The sequence below is a fragment of the Centropristis striata genome, chromosome 11 (assembly GCF_030273125.1).
Source record: "Centropristis striata isolate RG_2023a ecotype Rhode Island chromosome 11, C.striata_1.0, whole genome shotgun sequence".
NCBI classification, from domain to species: domain Eukaryota; kingdom Metazoa; phylum Chordata; class Actinopteri; order Perciformes; family Serranidae; genus Centropristis; species Centropristis striata.
In genome coordinates, this window is record NC_081527.1 from 7,936,228 (window position 1) to 7,954,440 (window position 18,213).

General features: G+C 35.6%; 1 protein-coding gene across 2 annotated transcripts in view; it reads right to left on the minus strand.

Annotated features, from left to right (window-relative positions):
* The window catches only part of slc1a7a (solute carrier family 1 member 7a), a 63,322-nt gene that overhangs the window by 15,299 nt on the left and 29,810 nt on the right, over positions 1 to 18,213 (minus strand). For both annotated transcript variants that reach the window (XM_059345249.1, XM_059345248.1), the window contains exons 3-7: positions 16,976 to 17,191; positions 5,510 to 5,552; positions 4,204 to 4,435; positions 3,321 to 3,420; positions 1,388 to 1,621 (exon numbers count right to left, since the gene is read on the minus strand). In XM_059345249.1, coding sequence (XP_059201232.1) covers positions 1,388 to 1,621; positions 3,321 to 3,420; positions 4,204 to 4,435; positions 5,510 to 5,552; positions 16,976 to 17,191 — 825 coding nt within the window. The remainder of the gene's footprint in view (positions 1 to 1,387; positions 1,622 to 3,320; positions 3,421 to 4,203; positions 4,436 to 5,509; positions 5,553 to 16,975; positions 17,192 to 18,213) is intronic.

Here is an 18,213-nt window from a genome sequence, read left to right on the forward strand (position 1 = left end):
ACAGCCCATAGACTCCTATGGGGTTGAGGTCAGCCCAGTTTGCTGGCCAGTCCAGCCCAGTAACACCATGGTCATTGAAGCAGCTTTTGGTACCTTTGCCAGTGTGGGCAGGTGCCAAGTCCTGCTGGAAAATGAAAGCAGCATCTCCAAAGAGCTTGTGGAAGCATGAAGACTCTAAAATGTCCTGCTAGATGGCTGCTATGTTGACTGTGGACTTCAGAAAACACAGTGGACCAACAGCAGCAGAGGACATGGCCCCAAACCACCACTGACCCAGGACCAGCACATTACACTCACCAGCAATATTCTAGTTTTCTGAGAAACTGAGTTTTGTGTTTTCATTATCTCTAAGTCAGAATCATCAAAATTACAAGAAAAACAGGCTTGAAATATTTCACTGTATGTGTAATGAAACTATATAATGGATGAGTTTCACTTTCTGAAATTATTGACAAAAAATATTGAATGATATTCATGATATTCTAATTTTTTGAGATGTACCTGTATATTCCCAGCTTTTGCTTCTGTTTATGCTGTGACAAGTGAATTTCCCCATTGTGGGATCAATAAAATCGTATCTTACCTTACCTTACCTTACCTTACCATATCTTATCTTATCTTATCTTATCTTATCTTATCTTATCTTATCTTATCTTATCTTATCTTATCTTATCTTATCTTTCGACACTTCAAATAGTTATTTAAAGGGACCTTCGCCATTGCACTGAACAAAACCTCTGAATATTTTCCTCAGCAGGACAGGACCCATTACCTTTTGTGACAATAATGACTGTATATGACTACACGTGGCCAATCATAAAGTAATAAGGCAACCTTGAGGTTAAAATGGTCACAAACATCCATTTGATTGAAGGAGAAGTCCATTATCCACTCCATTTACACTGGCAATATATTTTAAAAGCAGGTCCAAATCTGACCTTGGGGTTGAGTTGTTTACTACCATTAAATGGAAGCCTATTATTATTATTATTATTTTCATGTTTCTCCACTCATTCTACATGGTTCTGGTGAACATTGTGTCCTTTTAAACATTTTATAATTGGAAATGGTTTTCTGAAAAGTCATTTAAGAGTCCTTCAGTTGGTCCTGAAAAAAATAAATCAGGGTCTTTTCATTTATAAATGAAGAATATAAATAAATAAATATACACGGTCGCCCTTAAAGTTGGAATAAATTTGCTTTCAGACACAATCTTCTGTTAATTGTGGCTTCATTTTTACTGTGATATGTTTGGGAGAGATTGATTAATACAGATTTAGGAAGATATACACTTGTCATATTGTCACAATCGTTTCTTGGAAAAAGGTAAAAATATTTTATTCCAACTTTATGAGCAACCGTGTAAATTAAATCCTGGCAGTTTTACCTGGAGGAGGTTGCCAAGGAGATGAGCAGAGCCTGCAGGATGCCTCTGATGTAAACGATGGGACTCTTCTTGGTGATGAAGAAGTACATGGCTGGAAGGATGAACAGACCGTGCAGCACCAAGCCCATTACCACCGTGATGGCGTAAAAACCCAGCTTCTTCCCCATGGCCGAGGGGTCGTCCATCTCCAAGATCTTACCCGCCACCAGAAAGACGATCCCAAAGGGGAAATACCTGTAAGGGGACGGAGGGAAGGCAGAGAATGACAAAAAAGTTGGGATGCTGTGTGAAATGTAAGGAAAACAAAATGAAAGCTTCCTCCCACAGTCCAAAGACATGCAGCTTAGGTTTAATTCAACATGGTCTCACAGAAATCCGTGAAATAGCCACGGATTTCGCTTAACTCAAAATCTGTGGAATAGCCACGGAATCGCTCAAATTTCCGTGAAACTGACACGGATTTCGCTACAATGCAAGTTAATGACAGTCATATTTTTCTGGCGAGATCTTCACCACAAAGTGATTATGTACATTCACTGAGTGAATATTTAGAAAATAAAACATATATTTCTCGCTAGAAATGTGATCAAAATCCATTTTTATGCAGAAACACAGTCAAAATATTAATTTTTTCACTAAAAATGAGAGAACTGTCCGCCATGTTTTTTGTTCTGACCGCCGGAACCTTGAAAGTCACGTGACTTGGAACAAACCAATAGGAAAACTTATTAACTGTCTTTAACTTGCATTGTAGCGAAATCCGTGTCAGTTTCACGGAAATGTGAGCGATTCCGTGGCTATTCCACGGATTTTGAGTTAAGCGAAAGCCGTGGCTATTCCACGGATTTTGAGTTAAGCGAAAGCCGTGGCTATTTCACGGATTTCTGTGAGACCAGGTTCGTTTAATTGGTGTCTCTAAATTGCCCATAGGAGTGAATGAGAGTGTGAATGATTGTATGACTCTATGTGTCTGTGAAGTTCAGATAAGCGGCTAAAGATAACGAATGAATGAATGAATGAACACACAAGACTCATGGGAATGCCACGAGTTACATCCATGCGATAAGAAGCCATAAATGGTTCTCTGCCGGGCTCAGATGTCATGAAGTCATGTTATTAACTTTATTATTAACATTAACAAACTTTATTATTGTCAGCCATGAATATCTGAACAACATTTTTTTTTGCCAATCTGAGGTGGCACAAGATGAAAAGTTTGGTGAGGAAAAAAAAACTAACCTAACTACTAAAGGATCTTGTCCTATTGTCGACAGATTTTGCATTTATATGCAGATATTAGTGTTGGGCGTTTGGAAGAAACCTGCCAACTCGAGCGTCTATAATGTTAACAATCAATTAATAAATTAATTGATGTTTTTATACATTCTCCAGTATGTATAAAAACATGCATACATGGGCAAAATAAAAGATATATATACAGTACTATGCAAAAGCCTGTTTTGATAACGGACACTTTTATTTTGAAAGGACGAGAAGAGACTTCCTGTCGATCATAAAACTAACACAAGTGAGATTAAACTGTAAATTTAACGTCAAGGATGTTTTATGTTTTAGCTCCTGAAGAGACATGAGGTTAGTTTTCACAGTAATCTTAAATATTTAAATGTGTTTTGTGTTTAAATAAGTTTTGGATCAAATGAAACCTAGTAATTCATGCTAACAATGTTTGATACAGTAAGCTAGTTTTGCTCAAATTAATCCTCTTGTATTTCTGTGTGTTTTATAATTGTTATTGCAACTTTCAGTTTGCAAACTGTAGCTTTATCCGACTTAATTCTCAGCTCATTGGCTTATTGACGTACAGCCGCAGAACTGAGCGCTCTGCCGTGTTTCAGTTCAGTGATACTGATACACAGTCAGAGATAAAATTAAAAATACACAGATCAATTAAAAATTCCATGAGATTACGTACCAGATGACAATGGCAACAATTTTCAAAACTGCCTCATTCACACTCTGGCAGAAGTTGACCAAAGCGCTTCCATTGGGTCCCATTCTTCCTAACATTATTCCTGGATGGGAGAAAAAAAACAACATGAATTGATTGATTGATTGATTGATTGATTGATTGATTCAACAGAGTAAATGGAGTCATTTCTTTGTTTTCTGCCCTTGTAGGAGCACAACTGAGATAAATTATTGAATAAGATATGGATGCCATACCAAGGTTATTGTAATTAACGAAAACTAACAAAATAACGAAAACTAGAATTAAAGAAACATTTTCGTTAAATGAAATAAAAATAAAAACGAGAGTTTTTAAAAAAAACGATAACTAACTGAAACTGTATTGTGTGGTTACAAAACTAACAAAAATTATAGTGAACATTTCCTTAGTTTATATATATATACAGTACAGGCCAAAAGTTTGGACACACCTTCTCATTCAATGTGTTTTTCTTTATTTTCATGACTATTTACATTGTAGATTCTCACTGAATGCATCAAAACTATGAATGAACACATACGGAATTATGTAGTTAACAAAAAAAGTGTGAAATAACTGAAAACATGTCTTGTATTTTAGATTCCTCAAAGTAACCACCCTTTGCTTACTAGAATATAAGACATGTTTTCAGTTATTTCACACTTTTTTGTTAAGTACATAATTCCACATGTGTTCATTAATAGTTTTGATGAATTTACATTGTCAATAGTCATGAAAATAAAGGAAACGCATTGAATGAGAAGGTGTGTCCAAACTTTTGGCCTGTACTGTATATATATATATATATATATATATATATATATATAGATGTGAAGTTGTGTGTGCAGGATCCATGCCAACCACTCACCCATTGTGGCTGAAAAGATTACGATCCCCAGCACGTTCATGCCTTCGCTGGTCCCAGGTGACGTCTTCATGATGACGTCAGGTGGCGGCGTGAGATCCAGGGAGAAGTTCTGGACGTCTGTTCCGTTATCATCCTGGATGCCGTAGATGTAAACTCTGCGTGTGGTGGTCTCATCCAGCAGCTGGGCCACCGTCGGCTTGGGAATGAGCTCTGGGACTCTCTGTGTTCGATACTGGAAATAAAAACAGAGCCCCTTAAACCACCAGTAACAACAATCATATCAGAGGGTTTAAGATTTTACTTTGAAGATCGAAAGGACAATGACTTTGAATACTTTGAATACTTTATTTTTGGATAGGGACAGTGCACATTAACTCTATGGAGTCTTGGATAATTTTTTTCCATTTTTGAATCCTTTTCATGTCTTTTTTGGTCATTTTGTGCCTGTTGTTGTGTCTTTTTTGTAGCTATTCTGTGTCTTTTTGTGTCTTTTTTTGTCATTTTGTGTCTTTTTTTGTCATTTTCTGTCTGTTGTTGTGTCTTTTTTGGTCATTTTCTGTCTTTTTTTCTAGTCATTTTGTGTCTTTTTTGGTCATTTTCTGTCTGTTGTTGTGTCTTTTTTGGTCATTTTGTGTCTTTTATTCTAGTCATTTTGTGTCTTTTTTCTAGTCATTTTGTGTCTTTTCTTGTGTCTTATTTGGTCATTTTGTGTCTTTTCTTGTGTCTTATTTGGTCATTTTGTGTCTGTTGTTGTGTCTTTTTTTGGTCATTTTGTCTCTTTTTTCTAGTCTTTTTGTCTCTTTTTGTGTCTTTTTTGGTCATTTTTCTGTCTTTTGTAAATATGCCGGATTATAGCAAAGCTGCTAGTTTGCATCTGTAGTCCCTAAAAAAATAAAAATAAATACAAGTATAAAAGACAGCAAGTACATGGGTAAGATATAAATAGAGGAGACAGCACACAGACACAACACAACACATACCAGACAGGATATAACTATGCAATAAAAAGTAACGTTCAAGTCGTCTCAAGTCCAGTTAGTGGTCAAACTTTTACTGCAGTCGACAATTTGTTTTTCTACAATCTCTGTTTGAGAATTTTTTTCTTTTTGAACTTATTTCCCCAGCTGATAACATTCAGGTTATTTACAATAAAGAATATCTTGATGGAAGAGGAAATAAGAAAAAATTCAGTAAATAAACAAACTGGAGGCGTGACCCTCACTTCCAAACTGTTGGTGCTGTTTGTTTGTTTGTGTTTTCAACATCTTTTTTTCCTTTTTTCTTCACTTTCAACACTTTTACTTACCTGTTGAAAAGTGGCTTGAACCAGGTTGGCTGGAAACATGTTGCTGTGGAAGAGAAATGTGAAAAAAATGTTTAAATCCTTCAGTGGATGGCAGATGCCCTTCACAATCATATAGACATCTACAATGCGAGGTTACAGTGGATAAAAACATCAGGTTCAATATCAAGGCAAGGCAAGTTTATTTGTATAGCACAATTCAACACAAGGTAACTCAAAGTGCTTTACATACACATTAAAAACAGCAAGACACAATTGAAAACAGTAAAAACAGTCAATTAAAACAGGGAAATTGAAATAAAAATATAAATAGGATAAAATAAGATACAGCAGGATAGAAAAAAAGAGATAAAATAATAAAAAGCACAAGTCAAACATTGTGTAGTTAAAAAGTAAGGGCAGTAGAGTAGAGCAGATAAGTGTTAAAGTTAAGAGTATGCTGCAGTAAACAATAGTGTTTTCAGTCCTGATTTAAAGGAGCAGACCTCAGATCTACAGGTAGTTTGTTCCACAGGTGAGGAGCAGAATAACTGAAAGCTGCCTCACCCCGCTTAGTTCTTGTTTTTGGGACACGCAACAAGCCAGTTCCAGATGACCTAAGGGGTCTGGATGCTTCGTAGAGAGGGAGCAGATCAAGCATGTAATTTGGTCCGAGACCATCCAGTGCTTTGTAGACCAGCAGTAAGATTTTAAAATCTATCCTCTGACTCACAGGAAGCCAGTGTAGTGATTTAAGGACTGGTGTAATATGGTCCAGTTTCCTGGTGTTTGTGGGGACTCTGGCGGCAGCGTTCTGGATCAGCTACAGCTGCCTGATTGATTTTTTGTTAAGACCTGTGAAGATGCCATTGCAGTAATCCAACCTACTAAAAATAAATGCATGGATAAGTTTTTCCAGGTCTTGTTTGGACAGAAGACCCGTAATTCTAGCTATGTTTTTCAGGTGATAATAGGCAGATTTAGTGATAAGCTTTAGATGGCTGTTGAAGTTCAGGTCTGAGTCAATATCACTATAAAGTGCCTTTGGTGTCATGAAACATCTATCATTAAAATGGAGCAAAATAATGAAACTCTGAGGTCTTATTATAAATGGCCAAACATTTACACACATATCAGTACAATGAAAAGTCTCCTAAAATGTGTTTTCCTTCATTTTATACTGTTTTTTTAATTGGATGTACGTGACTTTGGCAGCATGTCCCACACACTGTTCCGCCTACTACAGTGTGTGTAATTAGTGGTTATATTGTCCGCAACAAGTGATTTGATGAAATGAGTCATTTTAATCATATATATTTTATTTTCATAATCATTTCAAACATGTTTCATGTGTCCCTGAAATTGCAGTCCACCCTGTCATTATGGGGTTACTGCCCCTTTAAGAAACCCTCTGACGCTCTCAGTGACACTTTTCCCGCCAATTTGTCGTTCTTTAATGGAGGCTGAAACAGTGGCTAGTTGCAAAAATAAGCATTTATGCTTATATTTAGTGATTTTCATCACAATATGTGTGTAGCTGAATGTTGTCAAGCTTAACATGTCCATCTTGTCATAGTGAAGTATCAGGTAAGATGAAAACCTTTCTGATATCTGAAATATATTTTCTAAACAGTAAACAGTTAACTTGCTAACTGAGTCATGTTACTAACTGAGGGTCCATCCATGCTAAATTAAATGCTAAAATTGGCCCAATATGTCCACCTTGTCATGACAGAGTGGACATATTTTGCTGTTTGCATGTACATTGTCTGTAGCCTGGCTAACAACAGACCAAATCTCATTGGAGATTAGGTCTGGACACGTTCAATGCATTTCTCCGTAGAGGAGGTGTGGTTTACGATCCTCCAGAGCCGTTTATTGGGCGTTTAGAATGTCTATCAAAGCGTCTGTAGGTAGCTCTTAGCCAATCAGATCAGTTATATATATAGCTATATATAGCTTTGCTTCTCCAGTTCTCGCTTTCTGCAAGATTATTTATTTTCACGCTTTATTCCCCCTCATGTCATTCAGCCACACACATCCACTGATTTTATGGGCAATAAACAAGCTGCTGCGGGTCTCTGGGGGCTCCGCTGTCCCCCGATTCGGAGCCAGATCACCAGCGGTGAGCGACGGTCTCGGCCGCTCGTTGCGTCGAGCCGGTGAGACCGTCGCTCACCGCCGCTCACCGCCGGGGGACATAGCTCCGCTACCGGTGATCTCGCTATGAGCCGGGGGACAGCGGAGCTGCCGAGAGACCTTTCGCCTTTCAACTTTCGCTCTAAACTATTTAAAACACCATCTACAGCTAAAGAGAGTTTCGCGTCTGCAGCAGCCATGTTGGATCCGGAAAGCTTCCAAGTGCCGAGTAGTACGCGTCATCGTCTCACCGTCCCTCACCGCTCTGTGATTGGATCCCTAAAACAGGGCTAAGATTCCTTCCTAGTTGCCAGACCGCCTGGAGGTTCGAAATTAAATTCGAGCGCGCAAGGCAGTCTGGGTATACCCAGGCTACATTGTCTGTCTATAGTTAATAAAAAAAGTGTGGGAGCTTGACCAACATGCATTTCTAACAGCAAAACCTCTACTTAATTCAATACAATAACTATGAAATTAAATGGAAAATCTGAACTTTTTTCGAAACAGGGAAGTCTCAAAGGCACCTTATGTTGATATTGACTCATCATTCAATGTCAAGAAATATGTTTTACAGTATCTCTTTCTATCTCTCTGTCTTTCTATTTATCCTCCTTTTGTTACTAGCAACAATGTAATATGTATAAATCAATGAGAGATGGCAGCTTTAATCTGCAGGTAGTTTATTAACGAGTAAGCTGCATGAATAGTTCAAGGCAGCGATCAATGTATTCTTTTGCATTGATTTTGGCTCTAATCATCACAGTCTTCATTGTTTTCCTCAGTAAAAGCTGCTCAGATATTAAACAGGATATTTATACTTGAAAAAAAAATCCAATCAATAGCAGAGCATAGTGAGCTCCTTGTCTGTCAAGAGGAACTGCAGCAAATGGGTTGAAACCTGAAGCAGCTGGAGTAGGGAAACATGGAAAAGGAGAAGTGGTATGCCTAGCAACCCTTAATAGAGCACTCATTGAAATACTTGCAAATTCCAAATTTCAACCCTAGAGAATATTGGAGGATATTACAAACTGCCAGAATGTGTAAAAAACAACAACATATGGACCTGGAGGGGGGTAATATTTTGAGAAATCAATTTACGAGATTAAAGTTGCAAATCTAAGAGAAAAAAATGTGCAGATTTATGAGATTTAAAGTGGTGAATCTGCAAGAAAAAAAGTTGCTTTTTTTCACTTTTTTCTTGTAAATATGTGACTTTTTTCACGCAGATTTGCCACTTTAAATTTCTTGAATCTGCGACTTTTTTTCTTGTATATTTGCCACTTTAATCTAGTGAATTTGCAACTTTTTTCTCGAAATATGAAGTCCAGAAGATTTTGGTTCAAATTTGTCAACTTCCTATGCATTAATTTCTGTCTCTGTTCAGCATCTTTCAGTCTGTCCTTACATCACATGCATGGCTCCTTTTTCTCCACACAAACTTGGTCAGATTTTTCATTTTATTTTAATAAACAAAGTATGAAGCTGCCAGGAACGCAAAATACAAACAAAAGACACAGGTGTCTATGGAACAGAAGAAAAAAATAATAAATAATAAAACTAAAAAACATCTATTTGCATGTAAATTAAAAATAGTAAGTTTTCATTGTAGAAAGAAAATTCACATTTTAAAAATGGTCTAGAAACATAAATGTCACACTTGAACTTTCAACTGTCTTTCTCAGCTTGTCTACATATCATACATAAAAAAAGTTATTACTGTAAATAAACATGTGTATTTTCAATAAATAGATGGACTCAAGAGGGTTAACAGAGCTGAGATTAAATTTTGTTTGATGTCATCTTGTATGGGTCTGCAGTAGAGGTAGTAGAGAATATTGATACAGCATAGTATCGCGATATTGTGCGTGGCAATATTACATCGATTCATGGCCGCCAAGTATTAATATTTAGCGTTCCGAGCGTCAGTATTTTCCATGCTTTTTTTTCAGGCCGTATTGTTTTAGGAATATACTGGATATACTGGTCTGGTATCATATGAAACTAGAAGATCTAAGGCCTGGATCTCAAACTTGTGGCCCGCGGGCCAACTGCGGCCCTTGTGACGATATTTTGTGGCCCCCACCTTGATATGAAAGTTTAATGTGAGTTTTATATGAACGTCTCTTCACCGTGTTGTGTGTGGAAGGTCCCTTTATTGCACAAGCTGGAGCTTTGCTTCACTTGTTTCTATGACGACGTTAACAAAAAGAAAGGCAGCTGCTATCGGACCGTTTATTATCTACCATGTTGTTGTTAACAGAAGAAGTGGAAATGTTATGTAATGTAATTTTGTGTCTTTCTTTTGGTCATTTTGTGTCTTTTTCTAATAATTTTGTGTATTTTTGGGTCATTTTGTGTCTTTTTATGGTCATTTTGATACTGCCTCCAGTGGCCCCCAGGTAATTTGAGTTTGAGACCCCTGATCTAAGGAATCTATATGCACCATGTGTGCATATAGATTCCTGCCAATCTGCCAATCTTGTGTCGGGAAGTTGTCGAAATAACGCTGCACATTTTTTACTGTTTCATAGTGATTTTCAATTGGTCATGCTATCTCAATGAAAACAGGCTCTCTGGATTCCCACAGGTTAACTCTCATTGTGGAGAAATAAAAAGACTGATGTGAGATCAATAGACTGAGAATTTTCTCTTTGACAAAAAAATTCTTGATTTAATAAAACATTTTGGACATAAAATACAGTTGAACAGTTAAATCGCAATATATTGTCTCGCAAAATGCTTAAAATTGCAATAATATATCATATCATGACTAAAGTATGGGGATAAAATCATATCGTGGGGTCTCTGCTGATTCACACCTCCAGTTTGCAGCCGACCTGGTCTCCTAAAAACCTTCTCATGCACTAAGACTGTCCATTAGGCTTCAAGCGAAAAATATTTTCGAAACCATCATTTACTGTTGCCTAGACCTAACCAGATTTACCTTGCACACACAACTGAGACTGCACACAAAGGAACTTTTTTATTTCTTGGATAGTTCCTACATGAAACTGCTCCCAGTAAGGTCTGTGAATTATAACTGAGTAACTGGGTCATGATTTCTGGAAAGAGACAATGACATTTTCAAATGTATTTTTTTCACGCTTTGAGCACCACAAGCCAAGTGCCATATAGACGGATATTTACTTTATTTATCCAGAGGGAAAGTCATACAACCCTAATTCCATAAAAGTTGGGACGCTGTGCAAAACATCAATTTAAACAGAACTCCAAAAACAAAAGTTGATCAGTTTAAACATAAAATAAGTTATTTTTGTACAGTTTTCAATTGGATATATGTTCCAGACATCTCTGTGGCCAATATCTCGACAACTCACACCAAAATAATGTAGATTGATAAATATCACTACGTGTAAGAGGCAAAAATATCAACATGGTCTCACAGGAATCCGTGGAATAGCCACGGAATCACTCAAATTTCCGTGAAACTGACACGGATTTCGCTACAATGCAAGTTAATGGCAGTCATATCCCGTGGCTATTCCAACATACAAAGTGATTATGTACATTCACTGAGTGAATATTTAGAAAATAAAACATATATTTAGAAATGTACTAGAAATTTAATCAAAATCCATTTTTATGCAGAAACTAAGTCAAAATATTGATTTTTTTTCACTAAAAATGAGAGAACTGTCCGCCATATTTTTTGTTCTTACCGCCGGGACCTTGAAAGTCACGTGACTTGGAACAAACCAATAGGAACAAATATCCATGGAATAGCCACGGGATATGACTGTCATTAACTTGCATTGTAGCGAAATCCGTGTCAGTTTCACGGAAATTTGAGTGATTCCGTGGCTATTCCACGGATTTTGAGCTAAGCGAATCCGTGGCTATTTCACGGAATCCTGTGAGACCAGGTTCCAAAATATACGTATTTTATTTTATGGGTGCACTGTCTCTTTAAGGACTGGAGGTTTACAGAAGGGTTTACAATGCATCCACCTGCTGTATGGGTGTCAGAGAGAGGTGGAGGTTGGAGTGATCCTTTTACAAACAAGCAGACAAAAATAACTTGATTGTCTATTATGTAGAAAATCAAGTTATTTTTGCAGCTGTTGCTCAGGGCAATATATTGAAGTGTCCTTGAGCAAGATACACAACCCTAAATGACGCACCATAAAGCTCTTCTTTGATATGTTGTTGGGAAAAAAAACTGTGACCAATATAACAATATAGTAAAACATCATGGTGAAGAATATAGCATAATTCAGATAATAAAACGCTTCAAATAAGAAAATAAAAAACATTTGAAGTTTTATAATACGAATTACACAGAAAATAAAATGCAGCTTCCTTAAAATTAAAAATATGATTCAAACAAAACTGTGAAGCTTTTTTAATTGTTGGGGAATCTAATGAAGCTGTGATAAGTCATGTTAGTCATGTTTTCATTTCAGACCACATAGAGAGGTGCATTTTTAAATTTTCACATTGTTATGCTGTGTTAACATGTTATATATTATACTTTGTTGAACCAGATGCGACTCCAATATGTACTTATATTATATGACGGAGCATTTGACCAATTGTGCAGAAATCATTGCTCTTAATCTCAAAACTTTAACTTTTATAGCAACTACAACAACTTCTTAATTTAATATTGAATATCACTTTTGTCCACAGGGGTCGCCATAATCAACACAAAATTACAGCTATTTGTATTTGGTTTTAAACTAATTTAATACCAACAATTGAAGTGAAGGAAACAGTGGGACACATTTACAATAATAGCATGAGTCTGTCTGTCTGTCTGTCTGTCTGTCTGTCTGTCTGTCTGTTGCCCTGGTGCATTCTGACCAGCCTCCAGATGCTGCAACTATTAATTTGACATTGACTCCCATGTTGATGCAACTCTTTGTCTACAACAGTAGATCAATTATTTTAGAATTACAAAGGACTCTCCATCTGTCCTTGGAGTGCAAGCACCTTTTGTTTGTGATGCTGCCTTTTGAATAAGATACATGATTTAGCATTCTTTACACAGGGAAGTCAATCACAACAGAATCAGCATTAGCACTCTGTAAATCCCACATCAACAGAGCTCAAATCCCAATCAAATCCAAACACATTTCACAGAGAGATTAAGATGCATATTGTGTTTTACAGCTTGTGCATTCAATAGAGTGACTCAAAAGACATATGGCAAAGACATGCACGACTGATTCTGTGTATTCTACATGGATTTAACCACTTAACCACTCAGCAGCCTGAAACACAGCAAAGCAGGCTAATAAAGTGAGCTGACCTTAGTGCCCCTAATACATCCAAGTATACTCATGCATCCTGTGCTCATTATGCATACTTATCACAAACACTAACACACACATGACTGCGGGCAGTTAGGCCCATTTGTGAGGGACCGATATAGTATGGCTGCATGATAGATGAAGGCTGTAAAGAAGCTTTGCGAGATAAATCCAAAGCACAGCTGTGCTCCGTCAAACATACACACACCCACACACACACACACACACACACAGGCCGTGAAGCATGGAGCTTCACCTCTGCCACATTATGAGTACATAGTTGGATTTCACGGACTTGGCCAGTTTACATCCCTTTTTTTTTGTTTGAGGTTTTAATAAACAACATCCAACATAAATCATAAATAAAGCATACATCTACAATCTACAATCTACATAATAATAAAAAAAACATTAATCATCTTTAAATACCCTCAGATTTATTTTATGGTCCCATAATAAAAAAAAAACAGTGGTTTCCAAATAATTTTAAAGTAATGAAAATGAATGAAAATAATAATTAGGTATTAATAATAATAATTAATTAAATAATTAAATAAATGTAGATAGCAATAGATAAATTATAGAATAAAATAAACATAAAAATAAAAATAAAAATAATGGCCTCAGATTTATTTTATGGTCCCATAATAAAAAAAACAGTGGTTTCCAAATTATTTTAAAGTAATGAAAATAATATTTAGGTAATAATACTGAAAGGATAAAAATAAATAAATAATTAAATAAATGTAGATAGCAAAACATAAATAATACAAATAAATAAATAAAATAAAGAATAAAATAAAATAAATAAAAAACAAAAATAATGGCCAGTTTACATCCTGACTGAAAGGGACTCATTTGAATTAAAATTAAAATAATAAAAAAAACCCTACCAAAATCAACAGAGAATGAAAAGAAAAATAAATTAAATACGTTTTCAAATTAAAACACTGTTGGTTGTTCATTGTGCATTCGATAAAACAGCATCAATAATTGAAACATTGTGCCGGTGGAGTCGACAGCTCAGCAGTTGGTAGATTTTATCCCACTGACCGACTGTGACACTGACACAGCGGCTCTCACCGTCATGTTTCTCACTGCTCGGCTGACCCAGGTTCACCTCGTACACACCCACTCCATCCTTCAGCAGCGCTAATTAGCTTAGCACAATAACCCACTGGCACACGAGACTTGGGGCTTTGCGCTCTTACCTCAAGCGTTTCTGCTGCTTCGGTCCTTGTGAAACAGCACGCAGCGCTTCACATATCATCACTGCTACTGTTTCATTCAACAGCTTTAAATAACGATGCTGTGCTTGCATTATCTGCTCTATAATTAAACTGCTGACAGAGCAACTCATCGCTCTCTTTCACACCTCTCCGGCGTCATGAGCGGAAAATTTAATTTACCGGTACTCTAAGTGATTACAGCACAGTTTCCCCTTTAGTCTGCTTTCATTTGTGCTGAAGTCGATCTCCATTTACACATTCACATAATCCAAACCAAGTACATGAGTAATATTTGAATTTCAGTGGTTCTCTAATGAGTTCTTATTCTTATGGATGTTTCTTGTTATTTTTTATTAAAATGACCTCATGTTGGTGAAATCATTGCCCCATGACTGATGCGTATTATCTTGTATTTTAATAATAATAATAAAAAATAATAAATATACAAGCTACATAATAATAAATACCATTAATCATCTTTAAATACCTTCAGATTTATTTTATGGTTCCATAATAAAAAACAGTGGTTTCCAAATAATTTTAAACACTACATATATATTTTTTGAATTCTTAATCCAGTATTTTATAATAATAATATTGTTATTTGTAATGCACCTTTACATTAACTTTTTTTTAAATACTTATGCAATATTTTATAATAATAATGACATTAATTTTATTTGTAATGCACCTTTAATACCCTACATTAACTTTTTTTTAAATACTTATACAATATTTTATAATAATAATAATAATACTTTTTTGTAATGCACCTTCAATACCCTACATTAACTTTTTTAAAATATTTATACAATATTTTATAATAAAATAATATTTTTTATCTGTAATGCACATTTAATACCCTACATTAACTTTTTAAAAATACTTATACAATATTTTATAATAATAATAATAATACAAATTTTAATTGTAAAGCACCCTTCATATAAAACATGCAGCTCAGAGTTCTTTACAGTATGGCTTTCAAAATAAAACAATAAAAAAAACTAAACATTTATATAATAAAATACCCAATAAAAAAGACAGAGAAATAAAATGTATAAAAAAAGATAAAAAAGAAAGTACATTAATCTAATACTTGCCTGAATAAAAAGGGCTTTTGTTAATTTTTAAAAAATGTGAACAGAGCGTAAATATCTACTGTTGCCGGGCAGAGTGTTAGAGCGTAGTTAAAGCTGTTTCCTCACTCATTTTGTGGAAACAGTAAAAAGGCCATCAGAGGACCCAAAGGCTCTTGGGAAATAAAAAATATGAAATAAAAGAAAGTGCTATAAATTGACAGCTTTGTATTTAAGTATAAAGACCTTAGAGTTAATTCTAAAGAGACGGGGAGCCAGTGAAGGGTAGAAGTGATGGACTCTCCTTTTTTGTCTATTAAAAGTCTGGCAGCAGAGTCCTGAACTAGCTGAAGGTTTCTATTCACTTTTTGAGGAGGCCAGTGCAAAGGGGCATTGTAATAGTTCAACCTGTAATGAAAGCATGAATACATTCTGCACCCTGCTTCTTTATAAGCCGCTTTACTTTGGCCACATTTCCCAGGTGGAAGAAACGCTGTCTTGGTTCCTTTGCCAATATGGGATTCAAAGCTTTAATCATGAGTCCATACTCATTACAATACTTTTCTCTTCTGACTGACTTTCACTTCTCAGGGTTCGTACACTTTCAAATTCAACCATTTTTCAAGGACTTTCGAAGTAAATTTTCAAGCTTTTCTAGTGTCTTACACCTGTTGTAAATTGCATGTTTTAGATGAGTACTTACATACTAAAAGGGGGAGATTTCACTGAACCATACCAACAGAGATGGTGTTACACTTTTAGGAGGAACGGTCTTCATTTCAGATAGGCTACTCATTATTTTTTACATTGAACATGTGATTATCTATAGTCTATAGATGGATATAGTCAGATTGCAAGAGAAATACAGTAAGAATTTCAAGCATTTACAAGCACTTTATCCACTTTTTAAACCTTGAAAATACAACATTTAAATTTGAGCATTTCCAAGGATTTCAAGCACCCGTACGAACCCCGACTTCTCCTCTATAAGGGTGATGCCAATTACCTCTGAGCTAAGAAAAAAAGCAATAACTGTTTTTACTATTTGCTATTAAAAATATTATTATCATTACACTAGAAAATTTGTTATTAGATGCCGCAGTCAACATTTCCCTTAGCTGACGAATAAGTGAGCTTTGCCTCCTTTCCTCTGATAACTTCTGGCATTCCTCTCCTTTTAGGTAATTTAGTATTTTTGTGTCATTTTGTGTCTTTTTTGTAATTTTGTCTTTTTTTGTAATTTTGTGTCTTTTTTGTAAAATAATTTTGTGTCTTTTTTGGTAATTCTGTGTCTTTTTGGTCATTTTGTTTCTTCTTTAAGTAATTTAGTTTCTTTTCTGTCATTTTGTGTCTTTTTTTTAAATAATTGTGTGTCTTTTTTAAGTAATTTAGTGTTTTTTCAGTCATTTTGTGTCTTTTTTTGTAATTTTCTGTCTTTTTTTGAATAATTGGTGTCTTATTTTAAATGATTGTGTGTCTTTTTTAAGTAATTTAGTCTTTTTTTGTCATTTTGTGTCTTTAAAATATTTTTGTGTCTATTTTAAGTAATTTAGTGTTTTTTCAGTCATTTTGTGTCTTTTTTGTATTTTTGTGTCTTTTTGTGGTCATTTTGTGTCTTTTTTTTAAGTAATTTAGTTTTTTTTCCTGTCATTTTGTATCTTTTTTTTTAGTCATTTTGTGTCTTTTTTTGGTCATTTTGATACTGCCTCCAGCGGGCCCCAGGTAATTTGCTCTATTGTGTGTAACAGCAGATTTGTGACAGTCTCTTACCGGATGAGGTCCAGCAGAGCGTCAGCAGAGCTGGTCATCGGCTTCTTGCTCTCATCGGAGTCCTCCTTCTGAGCAGCTCCACCCGGGTGGATGATGTACACCATGACGATGCCCACTACCACCGCCACAAAGGTGGTCCACAGGTAGTAGGAGATGGTCATGATGCCCAGGCGGCTGGAGCACTTGGCGTCCAAGGCAGCCAGACCCGACATCAAACTGAAGTGTGTATAGAGACAAAAAGACAAACAGGGAAGTAAGTAAGTAAGGAAGTAAGTAAGTAAACTTAATTTTTATAGCACCTTTCGCAGACAGAAGTCTCAGAGTGCTTCACATTAACAAAGGATAAAACAAGTCAAAAAGACATACAGGGAAGGTAAAAATGAATGTTTGAAATTGAGATGGACTTTGTGAAACCCCTGCTGAACAGATTTGCAGAGGTGGATATTTTAAAAACTGAATTTTACAGCAGAGTGGGTGGACTGGGTAAAACTTTTAGCTCATTGTCATGCTGTTGCAGATGTTCGGAGCCAAGAAATAAGTGGCGATAAATTGCAAAATTAAGCTGTGAATGTGTTCGAATGAGATCCACAAGGTTAACCCTCTAGAGTTCATGAAAGCACCGACACATCACTTCTTTATGACGTGAAGACATAAAAATGAAGCAACATTGAGTCTCTCCATCAGCTTCTCTCTAAAGTTCTGGCTTGAAACTCCATGCCAGATTTTTTTTGATGATATTCAGCCAAGTAAAACCGGAGATAATGTCAAATATATTTAGCATACAAATACACAACTAGATATTATCCTCATTTACCTGTTATATGTTTTATATGCAACCTGTGTTCATATTTGCAACATGTACATTTTTGTGTGTGAAACATAATTTTCAAGGTCAGATTTTATGTTTTCCTTTGTTTCTTTTGGGTTCAAAATTTTGATCAAGTAAGTCAAAGTTAAAAATTAATTATTAGGACATATAGGTGAGGTAACGCTGAAAGAACTGATACCAACATGGCATGGTAGAGATTTTTTAACAGATTTTTTTAACGGACATAATAGCCAAAGATTTCAGAGGGTTAATTACAACTTTATAACTCTTACTTCCGTCAACTAGCCTGCTAATGTCTTCACAACAGTGTGATGTGTACAACAGGATTCAAAAGACATAAACTAGAGCTGATAATTACAGTGAAACATCAGAGAAACTGGCTCATTAATCATCCTAATAACATACTTCA